The 19,676-nt window shown below is 38.6% G+C and overlaps 1 protein-coding gene across 1 annotated transcript in view; it reads right to left on the bottom strand.

The window, feature by feature from the left end:
• The window catches only part of IGFBP2 (insulin like growth factor binding protein 2), a 56,214-nt gene extending 52,677 nt beyond the window's left edge, over positions 1–3,537 (bottom strand). The window contains exon 1 of the mRNA XM_034421906.3: positions 3,073–3,537. Within this exon, the coding sequence (XP_034277797.1) occupies positions 3,073–3,472 (400 nt within the window). The 5' untranslated portion in view covers positions 3,473–3,537. The remainder of the gene's footprint in view (positions 1–3,072) is intronic.
• Between the last annotated feature and the right edge of the window lie 16,139 nt (positions 3,538–19,676).

Below are 19,676 nucleotides of genomic sequence, written 5' to 3'. Positions count from 1 at the left end.
TTTTAATTTCTCCCCTGTTTGAAAGAAGGAGTTTAAAGCTCTGTGTCTTACACTGAACTCAAACTCAGCAAAAGTGGTTTCTTCTCATTCTTCCGCTCCATTTATAATGGGGAAAACTCACATCACCCGTTCATCTTTTGCAAGCATCATTTTGGAATGTGTAATGAACAAAGATGGTTTCTGTTGAGAAATTCCTCTTTATTCAATAAATTGTTTTTAATAATCCTTTTATCTATTAACCTATTTCCTCAGGGAAAAAAATTAAGCAAGCTGTGCTTTCCTCTAAATGTTTGTTCTTTTAAGCAATGCAGTACTATTAAAGTTATGTTGTGTGTGTTCTTCAGTCGTCAATACAATACTTTGCAGTAAACATGCAAAGTTATGTCCTAAAAAATTAAGTGTTCCCAGTAACTACTATTACAAAAGTATTTTTTTAATTCTGTAAAAAATCCTATCAAGCTATGTTGATGAAATAAAGTTTGGCATAAAACACTGATTATAGAAGAATGATTTCATTCAAGTGTTAATGATATTTGAAATTCCCTTTAGTATATCTTCTGAAGCTCATGACTTTTTGAAAGTCCCTTAATTAGCACAAGACTGATGTTTCACTATATCCTTTATACCAAAAGAGACTAAATTTAAGTCCCACTAAATTTAGAATGATTTTTTTTTTGACTAAGCATGGAGACATAGGAACATATTGTATGTCCCATAGATATATAGAGTACATTTATAAGGCTAATTTGGAAGAATTTGAGAATTACATAGAAAAAATATTTTGTGAAAGAAATGGTGTATATACCACTGGGGATGGGTGGTTTTAGGACAATTTCTTCTAATCCTAGCTGTAATAGCATGAGAGATACAGACTAACATTCTTCTTTCTTTACCTCAGGCAGAGTAAGTTTTAATTTCACTATAATTAACTGTTTGAGCTGAAAGGCTTTAAGCTAAGACAGTCAAGATAAGCTTTTAAATAGTAAATTGCAGTACCCTCTAGTCACAATGGATTTTGGAAATCACAAACAATTAAATATGTACACTGTGTCCTAAAACAGTTCACAAGGCAATTGAATTTGACATGGATATATCATTCTATAGTGTGTTTTCCATAATCTATTAAAATGTTCTTCAGTATCACTGGAGATATAAGCTAGCAGACAATGGCTGCTTATGCCTCTTCAGCACATCTACTTAATGCTGATACATATATTATTTTTGGCGTCAATATATATTGATACCAAAAAACACTATAAAATAATTATCAAATTACTCGTAAGAAACTTAAAATAAAGTTTGAAATTCATGGATCTGGGATCAGAATTCTGGGATCAAGGATGCCAACATTACCAGAAGGTTGTTTTCCACTTTAATGCTCTTATCATTAAAAGCATTACAAGGGAAAAGAATCCTTCAGATAGTATTGGAAACCAGTTAAGAATTCTGATCCATGAATTTCAAACTTTAAGTTTCTTGAGAACAGTTTTTTAAAAGTGGCACAATAAACCAGGATCTCAAAAATTGTTTTGTAGCATTTCTGCAATTCATTGCAACATTTTACCAAGGAACCCTCTGAAACAGAATCTTGTGTTTTCCAGCCAAGCATGATATAGTTGAGAATTCTATTTCATTCTGCATCCACACTTACAAGCGGTATCCACAAAATGGACCCCACAGCAGAAAAAACTCCAACAACCCACCAAAAACACATTTTATTTTAAGCAAGTGAAAGTATTAGTAACTCTGAAGAAGACTACAAATAAAATAACTTATGTCCACCTGTTTCTCTGCACCCTCAGATCACCCCAATTTCCATTCTATCATCAATCCAACTTCCTAATATCATGTGTCTTACTTTTTACTTGCGGCCTCCCAGCAAAACATGTCTCTTCTTCAAATCCCTATTATTCTTGCCATTCAATTATTTCCATTTGTACAGTCAACACCACATCTAAATTCTCGGTTAATTTACTCCTGGCCTTTTTAAAAAACAAATTCTCCCCAAAAGCTGGTATATTCCTTTCATTAGTTTCCTGTGCCCTGTTCCTTAGAATCTTCTTTTCTTAAATTCTTTCATGCTCTTCTCCTATGCGTTTTACACTGGTTTTCCATACTGCTTTCTATTCTGTTCTCTTAGGCAGTAACCCCACATTCACATTATTGATCCCATCACTATTCTTTGCTCCCAGACTTCTATCTACAGGCTCCCAAGGTCTCTTCTACACATACTCCTAAATTCCTCACACTTCGCAGGTGCTTCTCAGTTAAGCCATTTGCAGTCTCTGGTACTTAAAGAATTATTATGTTGTGCATATTCCCACAAAAACTCTGATATACTTCTCAAACTCCCACCAAACCACTCTATTCTCAATTTTTGCTCAACCCTCCAGCAACTTAAATCCACACAAACTCTAACATACTTCTCAAGGTCCCACTAAACCAATCTATCTTCAACTTCTGCCCAACACCCATAATTTATTTTCTATCAGGAAAGACCCAACAATGCAAAATTCCAACACATCATCAGGGTTCCTCAGATAGGCACCCAAGGAATACACTTCACCTGACCCTGCAAATATTAAGAAAAACTCTTCCTTGCATTGCAATAACAACAACAACCAATGTTGCAACCCTGAGCTCCGGAATTGCAGTATTAAATATGGGCAGGCAGTCACCTTGCTTTTCCTAGCATCAAGCCCAAATTTGAGGGATTCTCCCATATAATCAGTCCCAGAATTTAACTACCTCCAGAGGAGATGCCGAGGCTCAATTTCACCTTAAAATTCTCAACCACAATCTTAAGAAGGCTACAGTGAGGTTACTCAGTCCTAACATTTGATTAAATATACAATCACTGATAAGTCCGGGTCCAAGTTGTTTTTGGGGAACAGTTAAGAGTTTGGAAACCCTTCATCCTTCCCGGTTTGGGGGAAGCACTCTGCACCTATTCAGAAGGCCAGTCCCGGGGCTGAAACAGGACCAGAAGGGTCGGTCATTCTTAGCCAAACGTCCCTTGCTCGCTTCCCCGGATGCCCGCCTTAGCCCACCTCAGGGAGACCCTCCACTCACCCGCCCCAGGGTGCTCGACGGTGGCGGCGCCATACTCAGCGGCGTCGCTCCACCGGGCGCAGGTGCCCTGTCCCTGCACCAGCGCCTGAAGGGGCAACTCAGCGCCGGGACTCGGGTAGCAGCGGAACCCGGAGACGCAACGTGGCGTGTACACCCCGCAGGGCTCCCCTTCGAAGCGGGCACAAACTGGACAGCAGCCGCAGCCGGGCTCTCGCACTAGCTCCGGGCAGTCGGTGGTCTCGAGTCCGACGGGATGGCAGGAGGCGAGGCGGTCGGCGTTGCAAGGCGGGCAACGAAACAGCACCTCGGGCAGCGCCAGTCCGGTTGGCGGCAAAGACGCCCACCAGCCCAGCCCGAGCCACAAGGAGGAGGCGACGACCAGCTGCGGCAGCTGCACCATCCTGGCGGCGGCAACCGCTTGACTGAATCACCGGCCGGGCAGGTGCTGCTGAGCCAGAGACTGGAGGGTGGCCCGGCACCGCTGGGTCCTAGAGGCAGGCGGACGAGCGACGCTCCACCCCTCAGCTGGCGCGGCGTGCGGAGGGAGCCGCTCCCTCGCGCCCTGCCCCCGCCTCCCCCTCACCCCCCGTTGACGGAGTGGGGGTGGGGTGGAAGGGCTCGTTTTGCCGCCCAGTCCAAAGTTCGGAGGCACCTTCCCTCCCCACCACCAATTCCACAAGCGGGACAACCATTTGTGTAGCAGCTTTGCCCCTGAGAACTCTCTTAAAGATCGTAGGTTCGCGTGATTCTCCCACAAAGGGAATAGGGCGAGGATAAAAAGTTCAACCAAAGAAACCGGAGGAGAAATTGGCAGGAGGCGAGGCGGTCCTGTATATCCGTTTCAGCAAGCTTTTGGCATCTGTTGGCCATTCAGGCTGGGACTTCACTGACCCGATCCCAAATATTAGCCCATCTTCTGTTACTCTGACGTTTGGACTTCATTTACTGTGTTTTACTCGATTTTCCACAAAATTCATGTAGCCTACCTTCAGAGCATCCTTATGGAAAATAAAGTGGCCCAAAGCTGCTTATAAAACCAGTTATCAAATAAATGTGAAAATAAATGTTTAATTGGAGAACTAAAAGAAGGGCTTCTTGCTTACATTTTTGTTCTGCATTATGTTATTACTCTGTGTGGTTTTATACCTGGGACTTATTATTTTTAGAGGAAATACATTTTAAGAAGCCTTAGTTATCATCATCATCATCATCATCACCACCACCACCACCATGTCTTCATTTAAGCTGGGCTTTTACCTACTTTAAGAAATACTGCCATCAAGAGGTAATTTATGAGATTATAGAACGTGAAATCCTAAATCACTTTGGAGGCTTTGGCCACAGTTAGCTGATGGAAATGAGCATAAAGACAATAGTGGTCACTACCAGCTCGTAGGTATGTATTATAACCTTCAGTGGCCTAAACCACAATACTGTAGGCTTCTTATGGTGATGTCCTCACCACAACAGCCTGTGGGAGACTGAGGGGCAGAATCAAACAGTTCCAGCACAGTCTCTGATATTCTTTGACAAGGACAGACCTCCAGCAGTTCCGAGTCCTTTCATAAGATGATATATAAACCAATTGATAATGGGCGGTATGTCTAAGCAGATTATGCTGGCATGTGAAGAAGCACATGACTTCAGGGAAGGAAAAAAAATAGATTCCTGTTTCCTTTATGTATATTTTATTTATTTTTTAAAAAATTTATGCTGCCCATCTCCCCAATGAGGTGCCTCTGGCAGATTATAAACTTATAAAGATTACACTTACAGCCTGTGAGTCCTTTATGTTAATTCTAAATATTTGAAAGTGATTTTTCCAACTGTTTAAGATTTAAAGCTCCTAAATCAATGGAGAAACATCTCCACACCATCCATATCCCACCCTGACAGGTTTTTTTTTTTTAAAGGAATGGAAAGCATAGCTCTGCTCATAAAATAAAAACAATGCATTAGCCATTATTTTGCACTCAGTCTCTTAATAATTCAGCCATTCAGCATGGGTCGCACCCAATCATCTTAAGAATTACCACTGAGAGAATGGAAGACTGGAACTAAATGGGCAACTTCTGAAATACCTTCTGGAACATACTCTTTTAAAAAAGAATGCTAAAGTTCAAAACTAAGCCATAATAATTGCTGCTCCCCAAACCAAATTCGAGCATGGCACTGAAAATACCTTAAACTGTAATTAATGCCTCAGGCAACTGAAGACAGCCTGCTTAAGCTCTGTTAGAGAAATATCAGATGATATTAAAAAGAATATTGAACCCTAAGGCTATGCGGCACTTTGTATTCAAAAGCAAAAAGGGCTTCTGAACTCCCAGGAATGCAAATGTTGCATCTCTCTGTAAAGTGGCCACATCCACAATAAGGCCTAATTCTTTTAAATACACTTTCCAGAAAAAGAAAAACAAAACACCTGCTGGAAGCCTGATTTTACTGTTCACTGGTGTTAATTACAGCCTAGAGAAATTTATTAATAATCCAATTCTATGCAAGCTCATCCAGAACTATATCCCACTGAGTTTACTCCCACTCCCAGGTAAGTGGGTATAGAATTGAGGCCTAAATTAGTAATGCACTTGTCAGAACACAGCCCTGATAAAAACAGGACATGGCATATAAGCAAATTCTGAAGGTGGGATAATTATATGTGTCCTGAATTCTTCTCAGAGAGGGAACATGAGTAGAACTTTCCTGGTTTTGCTATTTCAGTTCCTGGTGGCACTTCCATGGATTATACCACTGTTTCAAATTCTAGCCTATTTGCCTGCCTGCCTGCCTGCCTGCTTATCTATCTATCTATTTATCTATCTATCTATCTATCTATCTATCTATCTATCTATCTATCTATCTATCTATCTATCTATCATCTATCTATCTTCTATATTTCAACTCTTCCATACAAACAAACATACATACATATATTCAAGAGTATGTATGTATGCATGTATGTATGTATGTATGTATGTATGGGGGTGAAATCCAGCAGATTCTGACAGGTTCTGGAGAACCGGTAGCAGAAATTTTGAGTAGTTCGGAGAACCGGTGGCGGAAATTTTGAGTAGTTCGGAAAACCAGCATATACCTCTGGCTGGCCCCAGAGTGGGGTGGGAATGGAGATTTTGCAATATCTTTCCTTTGCCACGCCCACCAAGCCACGCCCACAGAACCGGTAGTAAAAAATTTGCATTTCACCACTGGTATGTATGTATGTATATATGTATGTACGTATGTACGTACGTACGTATGTATGTATGTACGTATGTATGTATCCAAGGGTTGAAATATAGGTAGGTAGGTAGATAGATACAAACCATTGTATGTATGTATGTATGTATGTATGTATGTATGTATGTATGTATCCAAGAGCTGAAATATAGAGAGGCAGGCAGGCAGGCAGGGCACGATGGTAGGGCAGACAGGCCAGACAGACTGATCGGACAGTCAGGCCGGACAGTCAGACCGGACAGACAGGCTGGACAGACAGACCAGACAGACATAAACCTTCAGCAAGTCAAGCAAGGAGAGAGAGAGAGAAGAATATAAACTGACGCCAAAGAAAGTAGGTCAAATGCTAAGACAACAATGCATCATTTGGTGGAAAAAGACAATAAAAAGATATACTGTTACAGGTACTGGCAAGATTGGCTAATACTTTGGAAGTGAACTCACGTTGTAGCCATGTGCTCTGGGTGGTGCTGTTCTGAGTAAGTGTACTTTGTAAAGGGACTTTACAAAGTTAGCACGAGGGTTGTATCTAGCTACTGAGACGATCTCTGTAAGTGGGAGTATTGATGATGTTACCTAGTTTGGGTAATGAAATGTCTGCAAGAAAACAACCAAGCTCAGACAGCACCAAGGACCCCTCATTTCAATCCTGAGCTACAAATATTCTCTTTTATTGGGAGCAAATTTGCCCTATAGTGTGGCTGTGTATTTCTGATTATTAATTTCCAAGATTGTAATCATGTTTTACCGAGGAAGCATTGGAAAGAGACATATCCCAAGGAGGTTTTAGATCACCCCTTCCTCATTGCTCTTAAAAGATGGTAATTGTTTAAATAATAGATTCATTTTATGTTTTTTATGTTTTAATTTATTATTAAATAATTCAAGATGGCAAACGTGCCTAATATTCCTTCATCCTCCTATTTCCTTCCAGCAACAACAGTGTGAGGTGAGTTGGGTTGAAAGAGAGTGATTGGCCCAGCTGCTTTCTTGCCTAACGTGGGACTAGAACTCCCGGTCTCCTAGTTTCTAGTCTGGTGCCTTAACCACTAGAGCAAACTGACCCTTGTTTCATTATCTTAGAAAAGGGATTTCTTGATTAGGATTAGGATGGAATAAAGAAAAGGAAAGAAGAAGGCTCCTTTGAAAACAATACTACTATAGCATTTGCAAGTTTAAAGAATTAAGTCATCATTGTGCATTGATAGGGTTTAATTTTAATTACTCCTTTTTATAATATATGCAATTAATATGACCAAACTATCAATTGAACCTTGCAGATCTATTTCTTTTTATTTCCTAATATTTTAGCTTTTCCTTACTGCAATTGATCTACATATTGAATGATCTCTCCACAAGGAAACAGAACATTTTAATGAAGGAAATAAAAGCATTTTCCTTGTTCCAAATGCTACATGAAGCTGAAGTTAAGATATTAGTTATATTGAAATAGGCAGATTGATGGCTAGATCTCTCTCTCTATTTGGATCTTCTGATGGTTCTCCTTTTATTTATTTATTACTAGAACCACATACTCCACAGAATACAATAATGCTTGGGAAGTCTCCTATATATTCAGAATTAAGGTCTAAGGTGTTTCTGAGCACATGCTCATCCCAAAAACGTGTTGTTAGAACCAGAACTGTGTTCCTAGTTCTTTTAACATACGGTAGGTAGATGTATAGTAGGTTTTTCTCCAAATTTCCCTGGGGCCATTAAATCAGAGGAAGGGAAGATATAGTAGTTACTTACCCTGAGATTTAGTAGTAATTTCTAATTTAACTTCCATTTACCATGTTTCCCCCAAAATAAGACCTTGTCTTATATTTTTTTGAACCCTGAAATAAGCATTTGGCCTTATTTTCGGGGGAGGCCTTATTATTTTGGGGCACATGGAGGAAACCAGAGGAAATGACGGGGACCGGCTGCGCATGTGTTTAAATATTTTGGGGAGGGCTTATTTTCAGGGGAGGGCTTATTTTAGCGCATATGCTCAAAAGCCTGATTGTGTTTATTATCAGAGGATGTCTTATTTTAGGGGAAACAGGGTAGTACTGAAGCATTCTAAATAAAATCCCCCCCCCTTTTGAATGCTGCAAATAATTAGAAAACTCCTAATAGTGCTTTGCTTGACTTCAGATAATGAGGGATTTGAGAGCAAGCCAGGACAGGTTGCATGAAAGAGAAGTCCAAGAGTTGATGGGCTGATGGAGAACTGAAAACAAAAGTTACTTTTCAAGTGTTGGTGTGTTACTTACTAGGATAGGCATAGCTCAAAGGCATTGAGTGGGTTCTAAAAGAGACTGTTCTCCTTAAATGAATGGGGTGTGGCAGTTCTTTTCTTGTCATTCACATGAATCTGCTCTCATGTCACGGAATGCTTAACCAGTTTTTGGCTGGGCAAATGAATGAAATGAAATAAAGCACGGGAACAAAATGCAAAATTAATGTCAGCAAGCAACTTCTTCTAATTAAATAGTCTATGTCTTACTAGATGTCTGGAGAGCTGTACTGAAGGATTAGTTACAGAGCCTTGGATATCAACACATTGATAATGTTAAAAATGTTTTGAATTCTTAGTAAATTGGAGACGTTTAAAAAAAAAGGCAACAGAATCTGAAAAATAATAAAAGGTGAAGTATGGCAGCAACTGAGATCATACTTTTCTCAGTGATTGTTACTTGATGAGTTACTAAAATGAAATCAGTCAGAATCAGGAGTTAAATGTAATGCCCACATATCAGAAGCATTCTCATTAATGGATAGTTTAATTCTGCTATTATCCATTCAGTAAGGAACTCATTCATCAGGATTTTACCTGCATAGCATTTACCAAGCTATCTTATGATCCACACTGGCCCGATTAAAGCTGCTTTCTGAGATATCTATATATCTGAAAAAAGTTCTGTTAGGTTATTTCACATTGACATATGATTGAATTAAGTCTTGCAGTTGCTGCTGAAAACAAAATATTATTTTCTGTGATCAATAATTATCATATTTGTTCATTTGTTTCAGTCAAGGCATAGTGAACTGGTTAAATTGCAATAAGCAAATCTTCCAATTTCGGCTAGCACTATAATAGCGGTTACCAGTTGCATGTATGAATTTGAGTGAAATTCTAATAGCAAGAAGTTTTCCTACGGTCTTTCAGTGATGGTAAAAGACTGCACCCTCTGCAAAGCTTTTACAGATAGGCAACACAATATCCTCCAAATGATTACATTTTGGGGATTAGTAAACGCATTAAAATATAATAAACTGACTTTGCAAAGCTAAGAAATACTGTACTTTTTTAAAAAAGGCTCAAGTTAGTATATAATATATGTATGTGCCTTAATGATGATGATGATCATCATCATCATAGTGATACTATTCCTTCAGTTGTGTCCCATTCTCAGTGATTTTATGAACCAGTTCTCTCCACATTTTGCATTCTTCTACAGCTTCTTTCATTTGTTGTATGCTCTGAACGGGGTCAGCTTTGATGGTGTCAGGACACTGTATTTTTTCATGACCTCAGTTTTTTTTTTTTTTGCTGCTGATCATTCTGAGCATAACCGCCTTTTCAAATGTGTTTGACCACATGACATAGTCAAAATAAGTAAGGCAGAATTGTGGTTTTGTTTTCCAGGGATATGTCTAGTTTTGTACAACCAATATTTGCTTGTCATCTTCGCTGCCCAAGGAATGCACAACACTATAGCTTCAACACTATAAGAAATCTATTTTTCTCCTGTCTAATTTTTTCATGGTCCAACTTTCACAATCATAGGTAGCTATGGAAAACAGAATAATGTGGATTAATCTTCATTTACTTGCTAGGCTGATTTTCTTGCTTTTCCATACTTGATTCATGTGTTTCAATACTTTATTTCTAGACTGCATTCACTGCTTTGATCAATCCATGATCCTAGGAAAGTGAGTTCTTACATGCATTTGATGTCTTCATCATCAACTGCTATTTTTATATTTCCATTTTTCACAGTAGTCATGAACTTGATCTTGTTAACATTTAGGAAGAGGCCAAATTTCTCGCTTTCTTCTTTAATCTTTTATATCAGATGTTTCAGGCCTTCCTGAGAGTTATGTCATCAATGTATCAGTGATTGTGGATGTTCCCTTCTAATCTTTACTCTCATTTTTGATTCTTCAGGTTTCAGCTTCTTCATGATCACTTCATCATACAGGTTGAATAAAAAAGGTGAAATAATGCAACCCTGCCACACTCCTTTCTCTATCTTGAACCAATCAGTGTCTCCATATGGTGTTCCCACAATGGCTTCCTGATTTGGGAATAGCGACTGCACCAACTTCTACAGAGGTGTTGGCACTCCTAGCTCTTTGAGGGCTCTTCACAGCTTGTCACAATGGACAAAAGCAAAGGCTTTCTTGTAGTCAATAGAGCAGACATATACTTTATATACTTTAGATTTTTCTGTGATCCAGCATAGTTTTGGAATATGGTCATAAGTGCCACAACTGAAGCCAGTTTTAACATCTAGTAAATCCCTTTCAATGGCCAGCAACAATTGTTGTTGCAGGGACCTTGCTAATGTGAGGGATGAGAGCAAATATGCAGTAATCCTTGAAGTCACCTTTTTAAGGAATGGAATTAACACCGATTGTTTCCAATCCTGTGGCCATGTGTTTGTTTACCAAATGTTTTGACTGTGATGGTTATGGGTGGGTTCAGGCCTCAGCAACTCTGCTGGAATGGTATCAACACCTGGGGCCTTGTTCTTTGGCAGTTGGCTTATTGCTCACAAAACATCTTCCTGAAGGATGACTGGTTCTTTTTCTGCTGAGCTTCTTTGTTGCTCACAAAAAACTCTTCTGTATGTTCTTGCCATCTGTTCTTGATACCTTGCTGGTCAGATCATTCTTCAAATCCCTTTGACTTGCACAAATGCACTCCTGGTATAGTCCTTCAGGCAGTCCTCTTCTAGCTGTTTGCAATGCTGGTTCCAATAAACTTCATTGTCTTTCCTCTCTGCTCTTTGGAAATCTACATTCGATCTTATTGCTTCCTCCAATTTGACAGGTCCTTAGTGCTTTCTGAGCTTGGTTGTTTTCTTAATAGATATTTCATTACCCAAACTAGGTAACATCATCAGTACTAGCAAGAAAACATCTGCAAGAAAACAACCATGCTCAGAGAGAATCAAGGACCTCTCATTTTTTAACCCTGAGCTACAAATATTCTCCTTTATTGGCTTCCTCCAGCTTGTTTGCAGCTTTGGCTGCTTTTCTTCGCTTGGCGATTCTGATAATTGATAATTTTGATCATCTTGATGAATGTCTTATTAATGAACAACTTTTTTTGTTATAAATCCCTGAATTTTCTAAATATGAACACCAAATCATTCCTCACATCAAGTGATTATTTCCCTCCACAACAGCATGTTTTGCTTTGGGCATTGAGTACATCTTAGCAATAGCTCCTGGCAAGGAAATATTATTTGAAGTTAATTTTCCCCCCATGGTATAGATAACACAGAAACCTTTATAAATCATGGAGAAGACATAAAGCAGTGCCTTGTACAACATGAGATACTTTGGAAGCTTGTATTCTCCTGCCATAAAGAACAACATATTGTGAAAAGCAGTTAGAACCTTTCTATTTCATATATATTGATTGGCAATTTTTATAATGAAAAATAAATCATCCTAAATTTGTAGAGGTACAGTATCTAGAGCATCTAAATGAGTCCATTAGTATTCTGGTTCTTTTTTTTCTCACTCCCATTCATTCAGTTCCTGGATACTTAAAAGTTTCTGAGAACATAACATAAAATTAAACACAAAGGTTCTAACTGCTCTTCACAATATGCTGCATATTTATATATTTATATTTATTTAAAAAGCATTGCTGCTTTATTGAGCCTGCTTTTATTTAGCTGAAAGGCTGAGGCTAATAAGGAATTATCCTTCTATTTGGATTCATGGTAGAGCAATAAATGTTGTCTCTCTAAATACTTTATAGATTATCCATAAGGAAAAAAATAGGCTTGGGGGTTGGGGGAAGGTCAAAATGTGGGCTTTCTGTTGTAGAGGCATAAGAATGACACAGGAGGAAATTGGTGATGTAGTTAGGACAATGAATGCTTCAGTGAATTGTCCAATCCAATACATAGTAAATGTCTCATTTGGCAATAAAAGAAGCTTTTAAATGTCTTTCCACAATAGAGGTATTATTAACATAAAAGTATATGACATTCCAAAATTACATATAAATATAGCAGCCTAAAAAAAATAAAACACAAAGTTAGCCTATATAGTAATATGCAGCTAAACTAAACAAAACTAAATACACTAATGTTAAAAATTCAATATTGGCTTCCCATCAAAGCCCTCAGCCTTGGGCCCACTTATTAAAAATATTTTCATATTTAATATTTACACACAATATTAAAAATATTTCTTATCTACCTGATTCCTCATAGCTCAGAGACTCTAGAGGCATTGGAAAAAGCCTTTAGCCTGAAACTAAAGTATTATTTTAAAAACAATTACCATAAATCAATAAATAATATACAAGGAAGATTGGAACAGAGATTGGCCTATATTTAATAGTTTCAGGTTTTAGGGAATATTAAATTCACATCTCATGACCTCAACATCCATGTAATTCAGCAAAGAAAATCTTTAGAGTCTATTGAATCCTTCAAGGAATGTTTTTAATAAGTTGGATCTCCCCCTTTCTTTGTGGGAGAGGTAATATATTGAAGGAACTTTGGTGTATATGTATGTCCATTGATAATTCCTCATTGATTAAATATTATCATTATGGTGATCTAGTTTCTTGAAAGGCAGTTAAGGGATAAAGGTGTTTCTGTTTTCTTAAATTATCTTTCAAAAATCTAGATTTTTTCAGTTTATGACCTAAGTTATACTTTTCTAATGTTTTTTTCTTTATGTTTTTTTCTCTATATATTTAGAGCTACATATAATTAATCTTTGGGGTGTCCCCTCCCCTTTTCATCTGGAATTTTTAGTATTGATTAATTATTTAGATTTTTTTTTGGCTTTGTTTAATAAAAGTTTATCAAAGAAAAAAGTTGGCTGGCCTAAGATTTTTCTCCCTGTATAGGCATATCAACATGCGTAATTAATATTGATTAGCAGGGAAAATGATCCTAATCTGTTCAATCAGTTTGCTAACCAGGGATAAAGGTCTTCTCAGGTATGACCTACATTTGGGTCTTAAATAGCTCAAGGTACCCTAATCTTTTACATTCAGGATTGGATGGTGCCTGATGAGCTATAAATCTGATTTATTCATGGTACCTTATTTAATTTGATTCTATAACTGTATTCATTGTTTTATCTAAAGATGGCAGGACATGCTTTCCACTCTTTGCCTTTTGTTGTTGCTTTTCCAAGTTCTAACTTTATTCACTGTCTCTAGAAATAGGAGAATGACCTTAAGTGATCCAATATTCTAGAGCCAGTTTGGTGTAGCGGTTAAAGCATCAAGCTAGAAACTAGGAGACTAAGAGTTCTAGTCCCATTTTAGGAGTAAAGCCAGGAGGGCAAGTCATTCTCTCTTACCCCTATAAAGCAGGCAAGGGCAATCTACTTCCAAAATCTTGCCAAGAAATCTATAGGAACCTTGTAGGCAGTTATCAGAAGTCAAAAACTAACTCAAAGGGGGGGGGATCCACTTTCTGTGGGTTAGTAAGAAGAACAGCTTTTGATCATGTACTTCTTTGATTCTTACCTCTGACTGATGTTATTTTTCATCTATCTATTTGTTCCTGGCAGAAACAACAATAAAGTGGTCCAAATAGAAGATTCAGCAGACATTTCTGTGATAATCAAAAGAAAACAAGAATTCTTCTAAGTACATGTTGGGAGAGGGGAGATAAAGGGGGGAAATGCAGCTGTTTGGAGGTGTTCCCCTTCCCCCAATTAGGGTATGCAGCATAGGCCACAGTTCACATGAGTAGATTAGAGAATAGCTTTACTGATGAATTTAGGCTATATAACAAGCAAGGCTCTGTTCCTAAATGTTTACCCTCCATTTAAGTTGAGCCATTTGTTGCCAGGGGTTTATTTTACCATAGAAATCCTAGCATTGCAAAACAGATGTAGGCTTGTTCCTAGAGGAGGAAAAAAGTTTTTCTTTTAAAGTCATTATGATTGTACCTCCCTAAGGCATCAGATCCTGCAGCCGTCTGCAGAAAGGAGCCCTTTCAAGGCAGCATTTTCCCACAGACATCCATCCTTGATTATTTTATAGCTCTCAGCTTTGTCAATGAAGGATGAAGCAAAAACAAATGGGCACATCAAAAAGCAAGAAACAAAGAGCAGAGATCTTTTATTTTGTTCAACAACAAAAAATAAATAAATAACAAATCTGGAGAAATGGAACAGGGATTAATTTCTGACATTCTCTAATTCTCTTCCGCACCTACTATATCTTTAGAACCAGAATAGACCTTATTCTCTGCTTTCCAAATTCTGCACCTACTTTCAGTAACATTTACAGTTGACCGATTAAATGCATTTCTCTATTATGCGGCATCAACACAGGATTAGATTCCCATCTCTCCTTTTCTCTTGGGGTTCAAGGTTGCATCTGTACCACTATTGTCTCTCATTTTATCCCATACAGGCCTACATTTATTGAATAAGCTTCTGTGGTTGAAGACCTAGATCTGCATTTAGTCTCATACATTAATTTTCACTACAGAACTGATGTCAATAAGATATTTTATGGCAACAAAATTGCACCTTCCCCTTAATGCTAAACATTAAGGAGGCTATGGGTCTGAAAAAACCTGGTGCTCTCACTATTCTTTAGCTGGAATCCTGGTAGAATTGTCTACCTTGGCATGAAAGCAAGCTATTCCCCTGGTTGGTTCCTCTCACTGTCAGAAAATTTCTCCTTATTTCCAGGTTGAATCTCTCCTTGTTTAGTTTCCATCCATTATTCCTTGTCTGGCCTTCAAGTCCTTTGGAAAATAGGTTGATCCCCTCCTCTCTGTGGCATGAACATGCATGCTCAAAAGTATGGGAAAAGGACTCAAAGCAGCCAGGCCAAGCTTTTCAGAATTGTGGCTCACTTGGTAGTCCAAGTAGGGAGCTTTAAGGGGCATTTCAGTTGCCCTGCAGATTGAGCTTTAATGTAATCCAGTTACCCCTTCCCTTCCCATATAAATACACATACTTTTTACTCAAAAAAGTCACAAAATCTTGTATATAATATCATAAAATCATAACAGTTTTCTTCTGCTAATTATACTGGGCTTCTTCTTGTTCTGGAGAGAAAAATGCATCCTTCTGTTGCTCAGCCAAAGGACGGAGCAGACAATTTTACTTTGAATACATGCCTAAATCAAGAGCAAAGGTGATTATTTCATTAGGAATTTGCCTGTCTGCAATGGGGAAAATCAACAAAGGCTTCCTAGTTATTCTCTCACGTTTTAGTCTTATGTAGTGCTGTTGGATAGGAACTTTCTGAGGATGAAAGGGCAATGCAAAGATACCATATGATGAGTAAGCTCAGCCTCGTATTTTGTTTCTGGTGTATGGTGCTTATTCTGTTCCTATTATCCTTAGGGTGCAAATCTTGATATGTCTCTGTTTGAATATTTAGAATATGTTTGTTTGTTTGTTACTATGAATGCTAGCTTGCATATTCTCACAATCTGATTATGCAGGTTCTTAACATCAGAGATGGCATGTGTGAACCACCCATAGTTATGCTAATTTGCAAAACTAATTTTTAAGGAACCATAAATAATAGATATACAATTTAAACCAAGAATTGCTCTGGTGATGCTTTCAGATGTAAAACCATAACAGTAAATGAGTTATTTATATACAGACATAAAGCTATAATTGTAAATGAGTTGTTTATATTTCACTTATTTGGAAAAAAGCAGTGTTCCAACACAATGCCATTTTGGAATTGCAGCCCTGTTCTATGGATTCAGGATGGTATTTAAGTTGACTTCTGAGATCTTCTCTGTTCTCTTTCTTTTAGCCTGTCTTAGTTAGCTTGATCAAATGAAGGTTTCCTAATAAATAGTGATTCCATCATCTAATTTCAAGGGACATATTGTGGGGAAGGGTTGGGGGGAGAAAGTCAGTGGTTCCCAGCAGTTGTTGGACACAGGAGCTAAGAAGGCTCTCTGTTGATATAATAAAAGCAGAGTACATAAATCTTCCTTTCTCCGCCTCTTTCCTCCATTAGGTTTAAGTCACAGTCTTAGGAAAACACCGCCTTTTCTAATGGAGCTATTCAATCAGAAACAATGCTACTAATGTCTCTCTGGAGAAGGCAAGGCAGACACATTCCACATAAGAAGCAATTAGTTAAAAGACTACATCATCCTTCTGTCTCATCTGGGCACAAAATCAATGATAGAGCCTGATATCATAGTTGGGTAAAATGAAAAAAAAATGGGGGATGATGTCAACGATCTTTTACACCATTGTCAGCAACCAGTCAAGATTTGCCACTATAAAGAGATAAATCAATCAGCAAGAATATAACCTGTGATCAAACCATAAATAGCAATGACAATAGCACTTAGACTTATATACTGCTTCATAGTGCTTTACAGCCCTCTCTAAGTGATTTACAGAATCAGCATATTGCCCCCAGCAATCTGGGTCCTCACTTTACAACCTTGGAAGGATGGAAGGCTGAGTCAGCCTTGAGCTGGTGTGAATCGAACTGCTGGCAGTGAAAAAGAATTAGCCTGCAATACTGCATTCTAAGCACTGCACCACCATGGCTCAAATAAAAAATGTAGGATGAAGGAGTTGCATTTAGGTGAGTCTCAAAATTTCATATCGGCCGACTTTTCCTATTTCCCTGTGTTGAAGATGATGTGAGAATTGTGGGCAATGAAATGTACCGAATTGGAAGGGAAGGCTGGTATGGGACATAATGCCAGCAATTCAAAAAGGACTCAAGAGACATGGTTAAAATGCCATAAAAATACACAGCCAGACACAGTAATACTAATGCATCAGGGAAAAGTAAAATAAGAATATTCCAATCATGTATCATCAGTCAAATTGCCCCAACCTTTGACCTGTTTAAAAAGCCAACATTTCTAATTCAAGGTTTTCTAAAGGATAGCAAGGTCAGAACCAATTGATCTGAAGTGTTTGCAATCAATATTTCTCTTCATTTGGATATCAGTAAAGTAACTCTCACAATAGACCTATTACTTTATAAGTGCAAAGAAAAATTATTAAGAATATGCCCGAAACTGGAATGAAATATTCTGTGTTTAAGGAAATGATAGAATTAAGATTCTTTGGAGTATTTATAACCATACTGGTTCATGCGTGATTTTCCCATGGATATGATTTTTGCCCCAGAAACATTGTGTAGAACCAGATAAATAGTCAATGAATCTGCTACTCGCATTGCAATCTCAGACATTCAATTTGTCATTCAATATCAATGATCTATCTATCTATCTATCTATCTATCTATCTATCTATCTATCTATCTATCTATCTATCTATCTATCTATCTATCTATCCATCCATCCATCTATCCATCCATCTATCTAGCACCTATCATTTTTATATGCCACCCAAACAAGAATCTGAGTGGTGTTCAAAAAACCCCATAAAATAATAATTGCAAAAATACTAATTGCTCTAAATAAATACTCTAAAATTAAAGCATAAATATCATCATGTTTCCTCGAAAATTCTTTTAGGCCCTGAAAAAAAGCACTGGGGCTTATTTTTGGAGGTGTCCTAACTTTTTTGAGTGCCACTGCTGCGAGGTGGGGGTGTGCGGAACTGCCCAACATGCATACCGGCTTACCTCAGGGCCCTGTGACTCCACACGCCGACAACATGGTCGCAGGCTCACTTTTTCCAGCACCAGCACGGCACCAGAACAGGAGGCTGAGCTACGCAGCCAGGAGAAACACTGACTTCCCAGGCAACCCATAGGCACCCAAATACTTTTTGCCTAGATGGAGAAATGAGGGAGACTTGAAGCTTTATCTGCTTGCAAATGGGACGCTTTGAAATGGAGCATCCCATCTGCAAGCAGACGAAGCTTTGTCTCCCTCTGGGTGAAAAGTGTGCAGCAGAGCCAGGTGGAGGCTGAGACATGTGAGGGGGGGGTATGAGGCAGGCAATCCCAACACACTGCCCACTTCATCCCACTGACTCTCAGCTTACCAGGCAGGTAGACGCATGGGACATCAGGATCACCTGCCTCCTCCCTCCCCTGTGCCTCTGCCTCCACCTAGTGCGGATGGCACCACACAAGCCTCCCGCGAGCCTCCTGTGAGCCAGGCATTTGTGCAGCACATCCGGATTGCCTGTTTCCCCCCCCCCCATACCTCTGCCTCCCCCTGCTGCTAGTAACACCACACAAGCCTCCTGTGAGCCAGGCATCCACACAGCACGTCCGAATCCCCTGTCTCCCCCCTGCCTCTGCCTCAGCACTCTGACTTATGGACCACGCCAATCCCCTGGGCTTATTTTCATGGTAGGGCTTATATTAGGCTCACCCAGTGGTGAAATCTGAACCGGGTTGCTACTGGTTCACTGTCCGTGCATGCGTGCTGCACGCCAAGCATGCACTGCATGTGCACATGTGCAGTTCACACCCAAAGGAGGCTTGGGAAGGTAAGTAGAACAATGAGGGGGGGGATCAGTTGTGGCGCGCGATCTTGGGAACCTTTTTAAAAAAAAATTTAAAGCATTTTTTAAAAAATTTTTTAATTTTTTTTTATTAACATAGACAAATGTAAAACACAAATACATACAAACATATATACATTAACACAGTACTAAAACAAAAAAGAAACAAGAAGTCTATCGACTAGCTCTTAAGAAACTCTCGCATCAGTGGTTAATTTCTATTTCCCTTATTTTTCCCGTATCTTACAGTTTTCAGATTAGTTTGCTTTCACTTTGATATATTTATACATTTTGAGCTGTATCTTTCTACAGCCATGTTAACCATTTATTTATACCATCATACAACTCTTCTCGTGTGTCTAGTTCTATGTTTCTTAATTTAAGTTCTCCTAGTGTCCTATGTTGTTGGCCCTATCCTTCCCTCTAGCCATAAGTACCATCTTTGCCAATTTAAAGCATTTTTTACTACTGGTTCAGGCGAATAAGTAGTAAAAAAATGCTTTAAAAAAGTAAAAAAAAAAGGTTCCAACAATCACAGCTGTGCCACACGATCATCATTTTTAAAAAACTTTTTAAAAGCATTTTTTTACTACCTATTTGCCCAAACCAGTAGTAAAAAAATGCTTAAAAAGTAAAAAAAAACTTCCGACGAACATGTGTCGCTCAGCTGATCATCGGAACTTTTTAAAAACATTTTTTTACTACCGGTTCGGCGAACCAGTAGCATT

This window comes from Pantherophis guttatus, chromosome 1 (assembly GCF_059756535.1).
Source record: "Pantherophis guttatus breed Tessera chromosome 1, ASM5975653v1, whole genome shotgun sequence".
Taxonomy (NCBI): Eukaryota; Metazoa; Chordata; class Lepidosauria; order Squamata; family Colubridae; genus Pantherophis; species Pantherophis guttatus.
The sequence above is the reverse complement of the archived record's forward strand: the minus strand, read 5'-3'. Positions and strand labels throughout refer to the sequence as shown.